Source organism: Saccopteryx bilineata, chromosome 5 (genome assembly GCF_036850765.1).
Source record: "Saccopteryx bilineata isolate mSacBil1 chromosome 5, mSacBil1_pri_phased_curated, whole genome shotgun sequence".
NCBI classification, from domain to species: Eukaryota; Metazoa; Chordata; class Mammalia; order Chiroptera; family Emballonuridae; genus Saccopteryx; species Saccopteryx bilineata.
In genome coordinates this window covers 17,940,839-17,960,268 of record NC_089494.1, presented here as the reverse complement: position 1 = coordinate 17,960,268, position 19,430 = coordinate 17,940,839, and the positions used below count along the sequence as shown (strand labels likewise).

Genomic DNA, 19,430 nt, shown 5'->3' with positions numbered 1-19,430 from the left:
TCCTCTCCGGCTCCTCCCTGGCGGGCCTTTCTGCTCAGGCCTCCGCCGGGCAGCTCACTTCTGTCCTTCCTGGAAAACGGCTCTGGTGCAGCAAAGAACTGAGAGAGGAGGCGCGGGGAGCTGGGGAGCTTTAATGGTTCTGGAAGGGAAGAGAAACAGCGGGTCCTCCCGCCAGAGAGCAGTGGCGGAAGGAGGGGGCCCGGGAAGCCACCGCGTGAGCCGTGGGGCAGTGGCCCCCGCCAAGCCCGCCGAGGGGCCCGGAAGGTGACTGCGAGAGGCCGCCACCGCGCTGGAACCGGCAGCTCCGTGAAGAAGAGAATAAAAAGAGAGAAAGTATTTGGAACTCGAAGGAGAAGGGTCAGAATGGAGCTTCCAGGAGCCAGGCCTCAGTGCAGGTGGAGGGGGGGAAAGACAGGGCGAGCCCCACAGCCCCCTAGGGACCTGCGGGCTAGAAGAAGGTGGAAGGTAGAGGACGTGGGGGACGCAGTCACCCTCCTCTAGGGGCTCAGGTCCGCGGCTGAAGGGACATCGACGAGACTTCAGCTCTCCTCCCCGGGACTGCGTGCGGCGAATGGAGTCGAGTCTGACGTCAAAGGAACGGCGGGGAGGCGCAGGGCTCCTCCCGGGGCGCGGGTGGGACTGAGCGAGGCCCTGGGCGCCTGGAGGCCGCGCGCCCGGCCGCCCCGTCTAATGATAGTGGCCCCCCAGGTGCGAGGCGGCGGCCACGGCGCCGAAGGGCCCGGGCGGGGGCTGCAAGCCGGGGCCGGGGTAGAGCGCGGCGGTGGCGGCCGCGCCCGGGCCCGGCCAGTAGGAGAAGCCGGCGGGCGCGACGCCGGCGGAGGCGGCCATGAGGTTGAGTTTGGAGAGGCCCGGGAAGGGCAGCGGCGCCAGGCCGGCCGGCAGCTTGTAGAGCGGGCCGTCCTGCGCGTGCGGCGGCGGCGGCTGGCACGCCTGCGCCAGGCCCTGGAAGTCGAAGCGGTAGGCGTAGCGCTTGCCGTGCACCTTGCTCATGATGTTCTTGTCGTAGTAGTAGCGCAGCGCGCGGCTCAGCTTGTCGTAGTTCATGTTGGGCTTGCTCTTGCGCTCGCCCCAGCGCCGCGCCACCTCGTCCGGGTCCGTGAGCTTGAACTCGCCGTGGCCGCCCTCCCACGCGATGCAGCCGGCGTTGGCGCGGTCCGCCAGCAGCTCCAGCAGAAACTGCCACAGCTGGATCTGCCCGCTGCCTGCGGGGAGGAGAGCGGTCAGCCGCGGGCGGGGCGGGGGGACCGGGCGTGGGGACGGGGGGAGGCGGGAGGGCGGCCGAGCCCGGGGGACCCGGGGTACGGAGGGGAGAGGGCCCGCCCGGCTGGGCAGACGGGCGCAGCGGAGCGGCCGGCCAGGGAGAGGCTGGTCAGCAAAGGTGTCCTCGTCATCACTGCGCTTTTCCACAGTGAAAACAAGGCTTTCTTCCAGCAGGAGGACACAGTCCCGCGGGCGCGTGGCTTTGTGAGAATTGGGACCAGAAGGCGAAGCGTCGCCTCCTCCTCAGGAGGGCAGTGGCACAGCAAGACCCTGGCTCTCTGAGGTGAGCAAAGATGAGATGTCAGCTCACGGCCAGCTGGGCCCTGAGTCCTAATTTAGGTCAGAGCCTGCACAACCGTAGATGGCAGCCTTCACAGGTGTTTGGACGCCACGTCCCAGCTGGACCACACCTGGAGATCCAGGGAGAAGAGGCAGGGGCGGCAGGACCATCCCCGGCCACTGGACCACACCTGGAGACCCAGGGAGCAGAGGCAGGGGCGGCAGGACCACCCCCGGCCACTGGACCACACCTGGAGATCCAGGGAGCAGAGGCAGGGGCGGCAGGACCATCCCCGGCCACTGGACCACACCTGGAGACCCAGGGAGCAGAGGCAGGGGGCGGCAGGACCATCCCGGCCACTGGACCACACCTGGAGATCCAGGGAGCAGAGGCAGGGGCGGCAGGACCACCCCCGGCCACTGGACCACACCTGGAGATCCAGGGAGAAGAGGCAGGGGCGGCAGGACCACCCCCGGCCACTGGACCACACCTGGAGATCCAGGGAGCAGAGGCAGGGGCGGCAGGACCACCCCCGGCCACTGGACCACACCTGGAGATCCAGGGAGCAGAGGCAGGGGCGGCAGGACCACCCCCGGCCACTGGACCACACCTGGAGATCCAGGGAGCAGAGGCAGGGGCGGCAGGACCACCCCCGGCCACTGGACCACACCTGGAGATCCAGGGAGCAGAGGCAGGGGCGGCAGGACCACCCCCCGCCACTGGACCACACCTGGAGATCCAGGGAGCAGAGGCAGGGGCGGCAGGACCACCCCCGGCCACTGGACCACACCTGGAGACCCAGGGAGAAGAGGCAGGGGCGGCAGGACCATCCCGGCCACTGGACCACACCTGGAGACCCAGGGAGCAGAGGCAGGGGCGGCAGGACCACCCCCGGCCACTGGACGAGGCCCAGCCCCTAGGGGCACACAGTTGGAGTGGGGAAGGGCAGACAGCCTGAGGCGGGGAAGAGGTGGTGGCAGGCTCCCTTGCGGTGGCACGTCAGCTAGGAAGAGGGCTCGGGGCCTCCTCCACCTGAGAGGAGGAGCAGCCTCTGAAGGCTCCCCAACCTCGCCAAGGCCTGGTGCGCAGAACGCTGCGCGGGCGCTCGTTTCGGCCTCTTTTTCGGAACAGGCGGGAACCTGGGCCTGCAAAGCTGCCATACTTCCCAGGGGGTGCACGGCTCTGAGGAGAGGGGCTGAGACCACGACGCCGCTGTGGTCCCACCTTCAGCTCCCTGCCTTCTCCCACATTCGGCCCATCTCCAGGCTTTGCTGCCTTCTGGTTCTGGGGTTGCTGGAAGCGGCAGGGTTTTCCCTGGGTATTCGTGTGATGAGGAGCGGGGTGCCCCGGGACTCACTCCTCTGTCTTAGGGGCTCAACCAGACAAGCAGATTAAAATCTTGGTACAACCGCCCCCTCCCTTTAAGAATAAAATGGATTTTCCTCAAAGTTGTTCAATTATTGTTTCAAACCGAGCCGGGGGAGCCTCTCTTCCCTTCACAATGACTCGCTCACAGCCCAGATGCCACCCTCCACATTTTCAACCCCAATCCTCCCCAGTAGCCCAGCAGGAGCTGCCTGGCTCCAGGTAGGGAGCGCTGAGTTTTAGGGTCAGAAGAAAGGAAGATTTGGGTAGAAATGTGCAGCTGGAATAGATGCAGAATGACATCAGAGGCTTGGAAACGCGTTCCTGTTGGGAGTCGTGTTTTCTTCTAGGTAAAGCTGTTGCCAACCCTGTTTTTATGATGACTGTAACCGTGAGATTTAGGGTACTGGCTGAGTGAGGGGCTGTAGGGAGGCTTTGCCTGGAAAGCTAGTCAGGCCCCACCACCAACAAAGCAAAGCGAAGGTAATCTAGCCAGTGGTGGAGAGCTGGCTTCGAGCCTAGGAATCAGCTGCAGTGACCCAGCGGATTGGCAGGGAAAGCCTGGCCGCTGCAGGTCAGTTCAGCAGGTAGGTGCTGGCCCTGGTGCAGTGGCGAGGCAGTAAATGCGTCCCAGAGGTGCCTGGGGCCTGGCGCTCTTGCTGCTAGCAGGGAAAGGACGCCAAGCACCTCAGTACTGTCCTCAAAAGAGTGAGCCGGGGCCAGGAGCCTCTGCCTCCGTCCTGGCCTGCAAGTCCGGCGCTGTCACTCGGAAGATGCAGGAGCCCAAGGCCAAGTGAATGCCTCCCCGTCCTTTCCACAATGACGCCTGGACCCTCCGCTGTCCAGGGCCCCGCAGGGCACATCGCTTCCACCCTGTTCTGGTAGTGGTAGCGCCTGTCTTTCTCGGGTGGGTGCCGGCCCCCATCCACTGTGCTCGCCCTCACCCTCCCAGCCCGCAGCCAGCTCACCTTTTTGTACCGCAGGGCTCAGCGGCCCCCACCCCGGGCTCTTCCCTTCCTTGAAGAGACCGTCTCCGACGGGATCTGTGGCGGCAGAAGAAAACAGTCAGGCAGACGCAGACGAAGGTTGCGGGTTTGACCCAAGGGCCCCGGGGCCAAGGCTCTAGAAGGGGTGCCTCGGTTCCCTGCGCGAGGCTGGGGGCGCGAGTTGCCCGGCTCCTCCTCCCGAAGCCTGGCTCCGGCGCGCGCCGCGCAGAGACCCTCCATAACGCCCAAGTCAGGAAACGCGTCCAGGAAAAAGGAAATCCGCTTTCCGAACCCGCGGGCGGGAGCCTTATAAAGCCGAGCCGGGGCTGCGCCAGCCGAGCCGGAGCGCACGGAGCCCATCGGAGAGGAGAGGAGAGGAGAGGAGAGGAGGGCGCCTGGAAGGCTGGGCCGGCGGGAGCGCCAGGAGCACCGAGGTGAGGAGCCGCGAGGGTGCGGGGCGACGCCCGGCGTACCCCCCCCCCCAACACTGAACACGCCCCGAGGTCCCCACCCCACCGGAGACCCTGTTCCCCTTCAGGCTCTTTCAGCCCCTGAGCTGGCGACCTCGGCCTCCCAGCCTCCCTATCTGCTCACTTCGGGTCTTCTAGATCTGACACGAGAGCCCCAAAACTCTCCATCTGCCTTTAACGTCCTCAGTGCCTTAGATTGTTCAGTCCTCCGGCAGTCTGAGTCCCTGGGCCGCGCCCCTTTCCCCTGGACCCAGCCGTCCCCTTCCCACGCCCCAGACCAGACTTCAGCCCCGGGCCCCGGTGCCGCCGGCCCCGGCTGGGCCCTGGTACCTGGCAGGTACATGTTGAGCAGCAGGGGCTGGGAGGCGCCGCTCTGTCTCATCGCCGCCAGAGGCTGGGCGGTGGGCGGTGGGTGGGGGTGGGGGGTGAAAGAGGGGGGACGCGTCGGGCTTTGCGCTCCGGGGTACCGATCCCCGCCCGAGGCGACCGCGGGTAACTGGGAGATGAAGACAGAGCCAAGTCCAGCAAGGCCCGGCGGGAGGGGTCTGGCCGGGCGTGGCGGGGGACGAGGGGTCCTGGAGAGACGCTGCCAGCCACCAGGCAGCTTGGAACCCTCGGCCCCCCGCGCGGGCAGGGGCCGCAATTTCCGTTTTAATTAAAGCGCTGTCGCCTCGGCCCCTCGGACCCCGCCCCCGCCCCTCTTATCGCCCCATCGCAATAAAGTCTCCAACAAGCGGCGCCGCAGCCCTGCGCGCCTGGCAGCCCCCCGCGCCCCGCAGCCGGGAGACGCGCGGGGGATGGGCCGGGGCCTCGAGCGCTGACGGAGGTCGGGAGCGCGTTTCTTTTCCGCCTCCCCGACTCTCAGCAAACAGCGGCGGGGCGGAGTACCCAGCCCCACCTCAGACCCCCAGGGCCGCAGCTTCTTCGTCTCGACCACTCCCGCCCCCTCCCCGCCCCACGCGCCCCCCTCCTCACCCCCACCCGGTTCCCGTCTCCCCCTCCCCGCCCCACGCGCCCCCCTCCCCACCCCCACCCGGTTCCCGTCTCCCCCCTCCGCCCCACGCGCCCCCCTCCCCGCCCCCACCCGGTTCCCGTCTCCCCCTCCCCACCCCCTCCCCGCCCCACGCGCCCCACCCCCACCCCCACCCGGTTCCCGTCTCCAGGCTGCGTTATCTGCATCTTCACTTTTAAATTTCCGCTTGCCTCCCTCTCTCCTGTCGCTGCGCGCCGGCCGGCAGCCGGGCAGCCGGGCTCCCTTTATCTCCGCGCCCCGTCCCCGGGCCTTCTCCCTCCGCCCCTCTCCCACTCCGCTCTGCCCTGGAGGCCTGCCTCCTTCCCGGTCTGTCTCCGGCTCTCGCCCGAGTCTGGCCTTTCCAGAGCTCGCAGGCCTCGGCGGCGCTGGGACATCTCCCCCACAACTTCTAGCTGGTTGCCCCTCATCCCCCTTTCTACATCCCTCCTTTTTACTAAAAACAACATTGTTGATTGATTTTAGAGAGAGAAAAGAGAGAGAAAAACATCGATTTGTTATCTGCAACTTTATCATATCAGAGGATGCTCTAACCAACGAGCTACCTGGCTAGGGCTCTCCTTCCATTTAGTCTCTCTTACTTCCATCTCCCCTCCTGCCTCCTCTCTCTCTCTCTCTCTCTTTCTCTCTCTCTCTCTCTCTCTCTCTCTCTCTCCATCCTATCTCTCTCCTCCTTTTCTCACTCCTTTGTTCCCCACTAATCTGTGGCATACAGTAAGCTTAGGATCCCCCTTCCACTTCCGCCACACTATCGCTCTCCCAGCCTCCCCATCCTCTGCCGTCCCAGCCGCTGTCCGCCCTCACACCTACTGCCGTCTGCTTACCTCTGAATCAAGCTGGAACTGGCACCTTGCTAACGGGAGCAGAGCGAGTAGCAGGGTTGGATACTGTATAAGGACCCTACCCAGAGGAAGTAGAGGCTGAGATCCACCCTGAAAGGGGGACAAAGATGCTGGTCGTGTATTAGCAAAGCTGATGTGGTTCCCAGGTGGCTTGAGGTCTCCGGGTATCTGTGAGGCTTCCTGATTCCGAAGGGGCTGCTAGGGAGGGATGCTGGCTGGGAACGGGCTCCGAGCCGGAAGCCCACCTGCAGCCATGCAGTACCCGGTGACTACTGTCCGAATTGGTACTCTTGAGGCCTTTTCCTCCCACTGCTTGAGCCCAGAAGGTGAGGATGCCTGGGACTGCAGGGCACGTGGATCAGAGTGGGCAGGTTTTCTGCAGGGTCCCTGGTCCCGGGGTGCCTGACTGAGAATGGCTAGAAATCTAACTTGGTGGGTTCTTGCTACAACTGCTGGAGTGTTTGTCCTTACCGGTGGAAGTTGTAAAGGTCCAAAGGAACCATGGAAGAGTGGACGAGGCAGAGACTAAGGGAAAATGGGGGATCCCAAGACCCCAGAGGATCCTAAAGGGAGAAGGATGGGGGCTTGCGGAATTTGGTGGGAGCAAAAATGGGAGGTTGGTATGCTCCTTGCTGACCAAACTCAGGGCTTCATAGGATGGGAGGGTTTTGAAGGCAGAGCTGAGGTTACAATACTTCTCCTCCCTGCTGTCTTATCAGTTCCCAGACAGGAAACAAGGAGTAGGAGGTCAGAGCTAGGAGAACTGGGAGGCACCAAGGTCAGCATTTAATGCTCTTTCATTAAGAAGGCTGAGGCAGAAAGGAGAGCTCTCAGAGTGAGGGGTCTATCCAGACAGCCCATCGCTGAACTGGTGAAGGTCACTGTCTCAGACTCTAAGCTCCTGCCTATGAGGACTTAGATGTTAAAGGGGTGAGTGGGTGGGGTGGGAGTGGGCCTGGGGTGGCAGTGAGAGTTGTCCTCCAACCCCACCTGGCTATTGGCTGCGCCAGTAAGGAACGGCGCTCTCCATCCCCTTTGGCCTTTGGCTGGGTGTGGCCAATGAGCAAATCCCAGGTAGGGTGTAGGCCCCACAGCATTCTGCAGACCATCAGCCTGCCTGGAATGGGAAGGTGGAAACTCTCAGGCCTGGCCTCTGTGAGCCCCCCACTCCTCAGTTGCCAGTGTGGGGAGCAGAATCGGACCTCTGGGTCTGGGAAAATAAAGGTTGCTGCAAATATTAGCTCTCCCGACTCCCTGACTGTACAGGTGAGGACGCTGACACCTAGAGACAGGCAGTGCCCTGTTCAGGGTCACGCTTCCAGTTCCTGAAGCCTTCTTGCTGGCTCTTTCCAGCAGCCACAGACCCTCCTAGAAGGAGGGCGGTTCAACTGATGGCAGAGACCAGGTCTCCCCTTGCCCTCTGTATGACCCCGAGACAGGGAACGAGGAGATGGGCTGCTGGGCTCTGAGGCCAGTCGCCTGGGTTCAGCTCCGGGACCCCAATTCCTAGTTGTGTGAGCTTTCAGAAGAGTTACAGAACCTCTCTGTCTTAGTCTCTTCCTCTGTAAAATGGGGGTTCCAGTACCCACCATACAGAATTATAAGGCTTATATAACACATGCTGACTGCTCAGACAAGGCTCTACACATTCTGCTGTTGTTGTTACCATCCCTCCGAGAAGACAGGCTCCAAGGAGCCTGTGACCAGGCAGGAACCCCAAGGTCCTTTGGAACTCATAAAGTTCTGGGGCTTTGCTGAGGCCTGAGACTTTGAGCCACTGCTCAGGTCAGCCTACACTTAGCCTGGATTTGGGGTCAGGAGCCCTTGTTCAAGTCACCAATTATGTGGGTGACCCCTGAGGCCTCTTCCTCTCAGAGGAGCTCCAGTGGCTCCCTTGGTGAAATGGATTAAGCATTGAATGTGTCAGGAGAATCAACTGCAATAGGGGGCATGGACTCTAGACCCCACCTAGGGCTCTGTCCCTTGTTTTCCGGACCGAGCCCTGGGGTCCATGAGGGGAGACAGGGAAGGAGTTGACTAGTGACTGCCCCAGTGCTTTTTCATAACCACAAGCATCTTCAGGGGGTTCTCACTGAATCTACACAACATCCCTGTCACACAGACCAGGCATGGATCAGTAGCCCCAGTTTACAGGAGAGGGAATTGAGATGCAGGGGTGCTGTGTGATTGGGTCTGACTTCTGGTGTTCTGGCCAGTTCATGGCTTTTCCCAAGGGAGCAGGTGCCTGACTATGCACAGCTGGGCCCCTGGGGACTGCGGGTTCAAGTCTGACCATTCCCCAACACTGCCCTGCCTCCTCTGCACTGGGGTGATGATCTGGGCCACTCCTCCACATTGATAGGTCCACTAGGAACTTGAAAACACAAGCATCTCTGAGGAATAGGATAAAGGAATCCCCAGCACCTTGGAAGCCCTGCCTATGTAAGACTGAGGATATTATTAACTGGGCAAAAGAGGAAACTGGGAGGAAGCTACATTGATGACAGGGGTTCTGGTGGCTGTTACCACACTCAGCTCCACCGAGTCTGTGGGCTTCTGCCATCTGCCCCAGAATCCAGGCTCACTGGGTCAGTTGCTAAGGGAGTGCCTCTTCAGTTCACCCGTTCTTTGAAAAGTGTAGAAGAGGAAGAGTGAAGAGGAGGTTGTTTGGTACCGTAGAAAGGAGGAGTATGAAGATGCTTTGTAAATACTGGAGCTCAAACCATGTGAAGGATCTTTATTATTCAGACAAAGGCCCTGGAGGCTCTGTTCAGAGAGAGGGAGTCTCACCTTTAGAAGGCCCTGGTAAACAGTAGAAACTCCCACTAATTCCTCTTCTCCCACCCTTGCTCTTCTATAAGGCAGAGACTCCGTAAAGCTGGGAAGGGGGTGCAGGCTTCCCTAGCCGAAGAGGGAGCCAGGGTACCAATCAAAACTGAAAAACTGCCTGACCTGTGGTGACGCAGTGGATAAAGCATTGACCTGGAATGCTGAGGTTGCCCTTTGAAACTCTGGGCTTGCCTGGGCGAGGCACATAGGGGAAGCAACTATGAGTTGATGCTTCCCACTCCTCCCCTACCCCCCCTCTCTCCTCTCTCTAAAATCTATCAATAAAAAACCTTAAAGAAAAAAAAAAAGACTGGAAATGGGGCTAAAAGGAACTCCACAGAGCTCCTGCAGAGTGGAGGAGGGCCTGCCCTGCTTGACCTTGCCGAGCTGGGGGTGTGGGTGTGGAGCAGGGAATAAGAGCAGGTGGCAATTCATCTTTGAGCCCCGCTGTGGGGCGGTGTGCATCCCAACCAGAGGAGAGCGCCAGTGCCAGCTGGCCACATTACCCCTGGCCCACGCTGATGGGCCATTACCAAGAAGCAGTGTGGGACTGGTTGCAGTTAACAGGATGCCCAAGGTTCTTACCAGCCCAGCCCCATCAGAGTCTAGCTGCACACATCCTAAGCCAGTTTATGCTCCATAAACTGTAGCCTGAAAGGAGGCTCAGATTGGCTGAGAAAGACACTCAGAACGATGAGGATGGAGATCACAAAGCAAAACACCAAAAAAAAGAAGAAGAAGAAGAAGAAGAAACAAGAAGGGCAGGCAGGTTCAGAAGGCTTTATTGAGGATCGTCAGGGAAGGTGCTCAGGTCATGGACCTTATTGCTGGACTCTTCGAATGGACTGCAGCTGCCCAGTGTGGGCCTGTGTGCCGAATTCACTGTAGGTTCGGAACTCCCCACCATGCCGGTCCCGCTCCAGTACATACTGGTACCCCCGGTAGCCTGGGTACTGGTAGGCCACCCACCTAGACCAGTGAGGGGGCAAGGGTGGTAATTAGGCTCTGCCATCGCCCCCACAGATGTCCTCCATCAGTAGTACTCCTTTTGCAGTTCCTAACCCCCAGCTTCAAAACCATTGCTTCAGTTTTTCCTACGTACATCTTTCCCTGCCCTGCTCACTGCTTACATCTTCCTATCACCTTCCTCACCTTGTCTCTTACTCCCACCCTCCACTGCCTCCAGCCAAGTTTCCAATCCCTTCCACTCACCCCGACTCCTGTTCTCCTATGACCTGCCTCCTCCCTCCCAGACTGCTTCCACCCTTCACTCCCTTCCCCTTGTCTCCAAGTCTCCCACCACATCACTTCCTTCTGTCCTCCGGTCACAACCCCCTCTTCCTCTGTCTTTTAGCACGCCCGTCACCTTTCCCCAATCCTCTCCTGTGCCTCTCATTTCCCTTGTCCCAGCCCCAGCACTCACGCTCCAGAGCTGACTTTCAGGGAACCCACATCCTTGCTGGCCCAACCCATGGATGGCAGGGACGGGTAGTCATCACTGAGCTCAAACTTGCAGCCCTGGAAGTTGTCCCCCTCAAACAGTGTCACACGGCTGTCACTGTGGTTCTGAGGGACAGGAAGGTAGGGGTTAAACCCTCCAAAGAGATGTTAACGGACACAGTCTCAGCCCCCCTCTCCTCACTTGCTACCCAACGCGGGTTGTGCAGACACCTGGGTTCCACAAACACTCTAGTGTTTACTCCACTGGCTTCCTAGCAGTCTGGGGAGCTAGGGTGCCTGGAGATTCCCAGTCTGGCCCCTTCTGTGGCTTTGGGTTGAGGTGGTGAGACTGGGGGGGTGTCCTAGAGATCTTTTCAGGTCAGGGCTAGAAAGCATCATGTGACATCAACTTGTTTTTCAAGAGGAAAATCAGAGGTCTTGAGAGAAATTTGGTGTATTAACCAAGATAGTGTCTTTAAGGCATTACTGATTACCCAATTCCCTGCTCAGAACCCTGGGCAGCCTCTCACAGGACAAGGCCCAACTAAGGGGTGTTTGGTGGCAGAGTCAAAACAAATAGGCCAGAGCATTAGTGTTGGTTGGGTCTGGGCTGCCACAGTCCCAGGTCCTTCCTGCTGAAGGGCTCCTTGGTCTCCTGGAATGGAGAAGTTTGGCTGAGTCAACACCTGCTCTCTGCCCCCACCTCCTCGCCCCAGGCCTCACCAGCATGGGACCTAAATCAGCACAAATGGGAAGTGAAATACTCCCCTTTAGTGTATTTCAGTGGTTTTCAACTGAAATTGAAAACCAAAATTTTGTGCCAGTCCACAGAAGAGGTAACCACTCTGATGCTGTATGAAGATTGTAGAGTCTATAATCATTGGGCCTGTAATCTTCATACAACATGAGGGTGGTTAACTTTTTCATGAACCGCCATCGATCCATGGACAGGCAGTTAAAAAACACTGGTGTATTTGATTTCTTACCAACCTTCCTCCCCCCCCACACACACACACCATAGACTGGCCCTTCTCAGCTTTGATCCCTGGATTGCATTCTAGTCTCATCTTCATGTTGACCCTAGTGACTCTGGAGCGAGTCACTTTGCCCCTCTGAACCCCATTTTCACACCAGTGTATGAGGCTAATGGCAGCCATTTAGACTTCCCAGGGCTGTGTGATGACTGAGGCGCTCGCTCACTCTTGCACAATGCGACAAGAGAAACCCCGTGCGTGCGGAAGACCCGCAAGGTCTCTGCGCTGTCCGCGGTGCTGATCTCTGGTGCCGGGCTGAGGTCCACAATCCAAAGTTAGAGAGAGCCCTCCGGTTAAAAGTAAGGCCCCTACCACCCAGCTAGGAGTTGTGTTTACACACCCCCATACAGTGAGTGACGCCGCGGAGGGACCAGGACCTGGCGCTAGGAGCTAGGAGGCAGAAAATGAGGGGAGGGCTGTGCTCACTGCGCAGAGCACCGGCCGGAAGGAAAGAAGCTGGTCGCTGTGGTGGCCGCCACTGCCGCTCCAGGCGCTCCAGCGAGGATAGTCGCCCTTCTCCAGAATGAACTGTTGTCCCTGGAAATCGGGGTACTCGTAGGCCACCCAACTGGGGAAATAGAAGGGAAACATCTGCCCCAGCACACTACTTCTTTCCCCTTCCCCTTGCTTGTTGTGATTGAAAAGACCGAGAAAGCACTTTCCCGGACACACCCACTGGTGGCAAAACAGCCCTTCTAGAGACCAAAACCCCTAAACAGGTTGCTAACCAGGGTTTGAGGGGTCCAGACTTCCAGGTCAGTACTGTTAGGGTGGACAGAATTTTCCAATTTGCGAAGATCAGCCAACCAAGCCCTTCTACATAAAAAATTTAGATGCCTTAAAAGTAGGCGTGGGAACCCCCCCCAACCCCCACCGCAACCTGCGGTAGCAGCACGTGATAACAACAATCAGCTCTCCTGAGGGCCCCCGGCTCCAAGAGACCAAGGTGGACCCGGAGGAAGAGAACTGGCTTCTTGTGTTAAAGAAAGTGCAGAGCCATCTAACTTTGTACAGAGAAAAACTTTGGAGAGGGAATTACACTGGAAACCCCTTCAGGGTTAAAGCTCTCCCTCCCCCTCTGCGCAAAGGGTCGCTTTGCGCCTTTATTCTTTGAGCTCACGCGAGGATACATTCTTTCTTATGATTTGTCTTGCGGCGGCTGGAGATTTTGGAGAAGCCAAGGGGTTTCCTGTGTTGGTGGGTCTCTATCGGGCAGAGTTTACAGACCGGGGACTGGAGGAAGGAGAGACGAAGTCCCAGGCCCGGAGCTTGGGCTAAGGGAGCCCGGAGTTCCCAACCCCGCACAAGCATCCGGGCGGTCACTCACGCGCCGTTTTCCACCTTGACGGAGCGCACCCTGCGCAGGCCTCCGCGCTCGCAGATGTTCGCGCAGTCACTCAGCAGGCGGCAGCGGCGACCTTGGAAGTCCTCCTCATCCCAGAGTGTGAGGCAGGCGGGCGCCGGGCCCGGCGCGGGGGCGCTGCTCATGCCGCTGCCGCAAGAAGGACCAAGCGCTCAGAGTCTCTAGAACACCCTCCCCGGCTCAGGCCCAGGCCCGCCCAAGCCGGGGTGGGGGTGCAGGACCCAGGGATCGGACCGAGGCTGGCTTAGACGCGGGTTGCTAGTGGCTCTCCCTCATCTTCCCCTCCCCCACCCTGAAAAGACCCAGCCCCAGCCCCAGTATTCACCGGCTGGGTGGGCGCCGTAGTGACCGACAATGGAGAGGCTGCGCGCCGGCTGGATGCGCAGGGCTTTATACCCGGCCTCGCCCCCCTCCCGGAACGCTCTCCCCCTCGGGTGGGGAGAGCTGAGTCAGCGGGCAGGCTGCGGTCAGCTCTGGAGTCCCCGGGGAGCCGAGGCCGTTCCAGCAGCCGCCCGGCTGGCCCCTGCCCTCGGGGATGACAATAGAAAGCGCTGAGGCACAAGTCCCGCGCCTGCTGCAGCCACGGCTGACTCGGCCTTTTCTTTCTGGGGGGCCAGAGCCAGGCGCACCGACCTCGGAGCAGAACGCGCCCTTCCTGGCCCAGGCCCAGGCCCAGGCCCTCGGGGACAGAGGTACCAGGGGCCCCCGCATTCCGAACTCGCCCAGGCGCGGCAGGATTTCCCCAAGTCTGAACTCCACCTCTTCTTGGGTTCTAGGTTGAGGCCTCTCTTTTGGCCAGGGCGGAAGGAGACAGGCGCACACCCCGAGCCTTCTCTTCCCTGGGAGACCAGCCTTCCGCAGCCCCTGTCCTCCCAAACCGGAGTCCCCAGACCCGGCCTTGCCTTCCGGGCGTTGTTCTGAGCTGAGTGGCGGAGAGGGGCGCTAGACGGCGCTTAGCGCAGGAAACTTGAACCGCGCAGGGGTGGGCGCGGATTCACTAAGCTCCGAGGAGTAATAGTAACGAAGGAGTGGCTCGCCCGAGTAGTTGGGAAGAACGTTTCAGGCTTAGCGCGGCCGGAAGCGCGAGGCTGCCAGCTGCGGACTGAGCTCCCGGGACCGGGGGCTCGGGTGCCGACGTCTGCCGGGGGCTAGCAGCTGACTCCTAAGAGCTCAGTTCAGGCCAGGCGCGCTGTTCAGAGCCTTTACTAAAGTGCGTTCTCTTAGCCAATTCTCATCCCGAACCCGTGAGGTAGGCGCATAGGCGCTGCCATTATCCTGAATTTCACAGAAGCAGCCGCGGCTTAGGTTCGTGGAAGGTGGCGGAGGAGGTGTCCCAGCTGAGACGCGAACCCGGGCTTCTGCTTTGCCACCCACTGTCCTGTAATTAAAAGGCTCGCAGCACTCCTGGGCCCTTGCTATGTGTGGTGGGGGAAGGGCCCGGAGAGGTGGAGAGGAAAAGGAGGGGGGAGAGGTTTGGGGTCCCAAAGGAGGCTCCAGGGAAGACATTTCCTCCCAAATTGCAGCAGAATTTTCTAATCACGCAACTGTCAATGAGACACTAAGGCTTCTGGGAAAATTGTGCGTTTTCCTTAATGGAGGAGATATTCCAGCAGAAGTGTGTGTGTGGGTGGGGGGGGAAGTGAGTGAGAAGGGACCTAGTATTCTTTGTTCCTGTGAGACAACAGCTTTCCTCATAGACTCAACAGCAGTCCAGGGAGGGAGGTTTGGGTGTACAGCTGTGGACACTGAGGCTCGAGGAGGCCTTGTCCATAGCTAGTCAGTGTCAGGGCAAGATGAGAAGTTAGACCTTTTGAGTCCAAAGCCACTGCTCTTGCCACCTGACGTCCTGTAACTAAAGGCTCACAGGCCAGACGCAGCTGCGTCTGTCTTTTTCGTCTTTTGTTTATGGGTGTGCTGAGTGTCTCCTTTTATACAAGCAGTAAGCTCCATTTAAGCGGGTTGTGTTGTCATCATCATTATCATTATGATTAAGGTGTTGTTATCTTCAAACCTTAGCACAGTGCGTTCAGTAAAACTTGAATAGTGAGTGAACAATGTGGTCGGGTTGGATCAAATGTCCAGGGGGGGAGGAAGGGGTGTAGAGGAAATACTACAGTGAGAGTGCAGGAGTAAGGCTTTGCCCAATCTACCAACTTTCCCCGCCCTGATGTTCTGAGATTCCAAGAATAGGTGCTGGGGCAGCCAGGCTCCAGTTTTCACTGGTGAAGAATGGCTCTTGAGGATCACAATGTGTGTAAAGGAGAATACCCTAGACTAAGAGCCTGGGAAGTCAAGTCCAAGTTAGGAGGACTGAAGTCAGAGCAGGGACAATCACAGCCAGGTTCAACTGGAGAGGGCTGGGAACCACGCCCAGTCCCCTGACTCCCTACCTAAGACGAGATTCAGAGAGAAACAAACAGGCCATAATTTCCCCAATTTCCCCAAAACCATAGGGGGAAAATGCAAACTATCGAGAGAAACAAGGACTGATCCTGGACTCTGTGTCCTGGCCCTTGGTCTTGGTTTCCTAAACTGGGGCTACGGCTGCGGTGGGAGGCGGTGAACCCAAATCTCTCCTTCCCTCCCTTCTGCCTTCCTCCCTTATCTCTAGCATACAATTCTGGATTCGGCCACCAGGAGACGCCGGCGGGCCGTTCTGGGTGGAAAGCTGAGGCCGCCGGAGGGGTGGAAGAGGCATATGGCGAGAGGCTCAGGTTGGGAGGGGCGGCGGGAGCGGGTGGTGAGTGCGTCAGGCTGTGTGTCTGCGTTGGTCCGTGACGCGAGTGCCCGTGTTCGATCTGAGGCTGGGGGGTGTCTGTCAGACTGGACGCTGCGTTTACAGGAACTGGGGCTCAGGGCTTCAACTGGGAAGGCTGTTTCCAGTCCAGGTTTGGGTTGGAGGACTGTATTCTGCAAAGGGGTGTGTGTGTGTGTGTGTGTGTGTGTGTGTGTGTGTGTGTGTCAAAGGCGTTAGGAGTCTCCTGTATGTGAGCAGGGCCACTGCTCCTCCTCTTCTTGTTTTGAATTCTGATCTTGGCCTGCACTACACGCTGTGTGGCACCAGCCAGTCTCTCTACCCCTGTACCCTCGCTCCCTGTCAGGGACATGCTGTGTAGATTCCACTGCCCCACCCTACCTTCCATGGCTTTTACTTCTAGCAGTCTGCACACCCACCAACACTGCCAAGAGCCCGTTGCCCAGAAGACCTCTGGGCACTTCTGTCAGGGCCACCCCATCCCCCCAGACCTCTCCCTGGCTCTGGGCCTCACAGTCACCAGAAAAAGGAAAGAATGAATAACTAAGGGGAAGAGGCGAGGAAAGAGCTGTCAGGGGGCCCTGCCTGGTGTGCCCAAATGGGACTTGGGCTTTTGTCCCTTTCCTGTACTATGGACCCCCCCCCCCGGCTTCCTTTTTCCACCAGGCTGGTCCAGCTCCAGTCCCCCAGCTTCCGGCCACCAAACCCCCCCTTGCCCCCCTCCACCCCCCCAGCAGCTGGTCCTGTTTGTTTTCCCAGATCAGTGGTGCTCAGAGCTTCCTGAAGGATGGATGTGCAGGTGGCTTTGTTTGCCAGCTGAGCACACACACCTCTACCTCTTCCACATCCACAGCCTTGGCCTTCAGGCGTGGAGGGTGGGAGTTAGGTAGACGAAAACGAACAAAAAACTATTCCCAAATCTATACCTCCAAGCAACCTCAGGAGCTCACAGGGATCTCATCAGACTCAGTGAACCCACCCCCACTCCACCTAGTTTTCCATCTCATACATTCCACAGAGAAATCCTTAGGGCCACTCCTCCTCCCATGGTTCTACCCAAACGCCCATCTCATAAGACACCCTAAGATCCCACAGACCCCCATCCGTACGGACGCATGTGGTTAGATCCAACAAAGAGACCCTCAGACCCAATCCTGAGCTCTGGCCCAGGCCTCCGTCCCAGGTAAAGGCCCCGAGAATCCACAGAGAAGTGACGTCTCCCTTATACAGAGTCCCGTCCCACGAGAGACCTGACTTCTCAGTACCATTGGGCAGCTGATAGGTGCCTGGTGGCCCAAATGCTCTGAAGCCAGCCTGCTCCCACCCTTTACCCTTCATTTCACTGGGAAATCAACCAGGGCTCTGGTGACCGAAGATGCAAATTCTGTGAACGGTGCCCTCTCGCACTCTGGTAACAGCACCAGCCCTTCCTTTGCAGCCCTGCTCCTCCTCTCCCTGCCCCCACCCCGGGTCTGGAGCCAGGAATGGGCAGATGAGCACTTTCCCTGGGGCTGTGAGGTCTGGTCTCCTGGGAGACAGAGATAACAGCAGACCAGCTTAGCCTAGGCAGGGTCCAATAGCTGGGCCCCAAAGAGGTGGGTCCTGCGGGGGTGGGAGCCCCACCTACACATTGGATAAGACCCATTGTCTTATCCCGCTATAAACAGAGCCCCTCAGTAGGGACAGAGAGCTGGCCACCATCCAGAGAGATGAGAGGCAGCCGTGGCCACCACCCCCTCATCCAGACACAAAGCCACAGGGCAGGCACGGGGCGACAGGGAAAGGGCACACACATACCCATGTTCACACAGTACAGGCAACGGGTGGGTCCCACATGCCTCACTTGTGAACTGTCTCCTACAGTTTAATAGACACTTCAGAATCACACACACTGCCAGGGCGGACATTTGTTCACTTGTTGCTTGAATATTTAATAAGATGTACTAAATGTCAGGCACTGTTCTGGGTACTGGAGTCACATGGGTATGCACTTTCACATGTACACATCCCACTCCACCATCTCTAGACAAAATCTTCCGGAGAAGATTGTCTCAGGCACCCGTCCACCATCAGACAGACACTGCAGACTGGGCTCTGGAGTCAAGCTGCTGCCTGGGTTCGTATCCAAGCTCCACTGCTTCAAGTTGGATGAATTTGTACTCTAGTTTTCAGTTTTTCCCTGCTGTAAAATGGGAATAATGGTCTTAAAAACTGTTGTGATTTAAATGCATGTAAAACACAGCCTGCTGTACACAACCAATAAATGTTAGATGTTACTGCTGTGGCGGTGGTTACGACTGGCTTTGCAGTGTGGTTCCGTCCAGCCCTGGGGCTGGGGGGGCTGGGGGGGGGCTGGGGAGAGAAGTCAGCCCAGCAAGCAGAACTCGGGATCTGCACTGGCTTTCCCACACTTCCTGTGGGAACCAGCCTAGCTCTCAGGCTGAGGAGCCTTCCCACCTCACCTCATTCCAGCCACTCTGCTGGGACAGGAAGGTCAGAGGAGAGGATCCCAATCCTTTGTTCCTGCTCTGGCCTCCGCTCTCCTGGAAAGAATGCTTGGGAGTGAAACTGGAGATCTGACTTCTGGTCCCCACACTTTTTCTGGCTCTCTTTGTGGTCTTGGGCAGGTCACTCCCTTGCTTGGGGCCTCGGTTTTGTGCCTGTAAACTAAGCTAACTGCTGATCCTGCAGGGGCCTCCCAGCCCTGCCTTCTGCGATCCTGTGACGCCTCAGGAAAGTTCACTCTCCTCCCCAGTCAGCCTCCCCACCCCCCAAGCCTAGCCAAAGTGAGGGGGCTGAGTTGACTGCTGTCGCCATGGGGACTAATCTCCAAGAAGGTCAGTGAGCCGCTGGTTCTGCCTTGGCTGGGTGGGGATTAGCACCTGGGTATGAACCCCCATGCCAGCATGCCCAGGGTCCCCCACGCCAATATGGAGGAGGCCTGGGCAGCCTCCACACCCAGAAGTTTCAACACTGGGCAGAATCAACAGGTGGACAGTGGAGGCAGGGCAGCTGCCATAGTTGTCTGTCTGTCCAGCTGTGGCCAAGAGAGAAAGGGGGAGAGATAGACTCAGTGTCCCCTGGTGGCCAGAGCCTTGCCTCTCCTCCTGCTTCTTAACGGAGATTGGTCTCCCAAGAGAAGGGTGTCCCTCCCACCTCCTGGTGGCCCCATTTGCAGCCCACATAGAAGCCAACTCTGTCCCCTCTGTAGGAGGCAATTTCCTGTCCCAACGTGGGGTGGGGTGGAGGCTGTTTCCACATTGCTTCCTCCTTCTACATACATACACTAAGCCGTCCACCGCTGGCTACCTGACCTCTGACCCTCCGTCTTTAAACCCGTCCATCTTTCTGAAGTGTACATTTCTGGTTATCTCACTGCCTCTGTCCCTTCTCTCTGGCTTCTCTCAGGTGGTCTCTGCCTGTGTTTCAGGTCTACCACTAGCTTTTGTTTTCACTGTGTGTGGGGTGGGGAGGGGGGACTCTGCAGCATCTCTGGGCCTTAAAATTTTCCCTGTGGTCCTCACGCCCCTCGGGGCTGCACCCTTTGCCTGCCCTGGTTATGTTCTTGGCCCTTCTGTCATCCTTCTTCCCAATTCCATCTCCAACTGGCTGCTTCCTAGTCCCACCTGCACTGGAAGCACAGTCCCTTTTCTGCATCCTCCGCTCCCTCTCCCTCCCCCACGCAGGGTGCTGCCGGGGATGACAGGAAGCAGGCTCTGGCTGGGAGCTGGACAGCCGAGGGGGGAGGGGGCCAC

The 19,430-nt window shown here is 58.9% G+C and overlaps 2 protein-coding genes and 1 long non-coding RNA gene across 4 annotated transcripts; 1 reads left to right on the top strand and 2 right to left on the bottom strand.

Annotated features, from left to right (window-relative positions):
- Nucleotides 1-127: 127 nt before the first annotated feature.
- Nucleotides 128-4,788, bottom strand: FEV (FEV transcription factor, ETS family member). The gene is made up of 3 exons (XM_066280823.1): nt 4,713-4,788; nt 3,895-3,969; nt 128-1,223 (listed from the first exon to the last, which is right to left on the bottom strand). Exons 1-3 carry the CDS (start codon nt 4,762-4,764, stop codon nt 688-690), a joined length of 663 nt encoding a protein of 220 aa, XP_066136920.1. The 5' UTR covers nt 4,765-4,788; the 3' UTR covers nt 128-687.
- A 5,061-nt stretch (nt 4,789-9,849) lies between these two features.
- Nucleotides 9,850-13,391, bottom strand: CRYBA2 (crystallin beta A2). 2 transcript variants are annotated; one of them, XM_066279769.1, is made up of 5 exons: nt 13,246-13,391; nt 12,885-13,049; nt 11,984-12,125; nt 10,507-10,649; nt 9,850-10,052 (listed from the first exon to the last, which is right to left on the bottom strand). In XM_066279769.1, the coding sequence occupies exons 2-5, from the start codon at nt 13,043-13,045 to the stop codon at nt 9,905-9,907; spliced, it is 594 nt and encodes a 197-aa protein (XP_066135866.1). In that variant the 5' UTR covers nt 13,046-13,049; nt 13,246-13,391; the 3' UTR covers nt 9,850-9,904. The 2 variants fall into 2 exon arrangements, with proteins under 2 accessions (XP_066135866.1, XP_066135865.1); XM_066279768.1 differs by lacking the exons at nt 12,885-13,049; nt 13,246-13,391 and adding an exon at nt 12,678-12,878.
- A 189-nt stretch (nt 13,392-13,580) lies between these two features.
- On the top strand, nt 13,581-17,909 carry LOC136337483 (uncharacterized). The gene is made up of 3 exons (XR_010731837.1): nt 13,581-13,612; nt 15,532-15,634; nt 17,702-17,909. It is a non-coding gene; the product is annotated as an uncharacterized lncRNA (long non-coding RNA).
- Nucleotides 17,910-19,430: the final 1,521 nt, after the last annotated feature.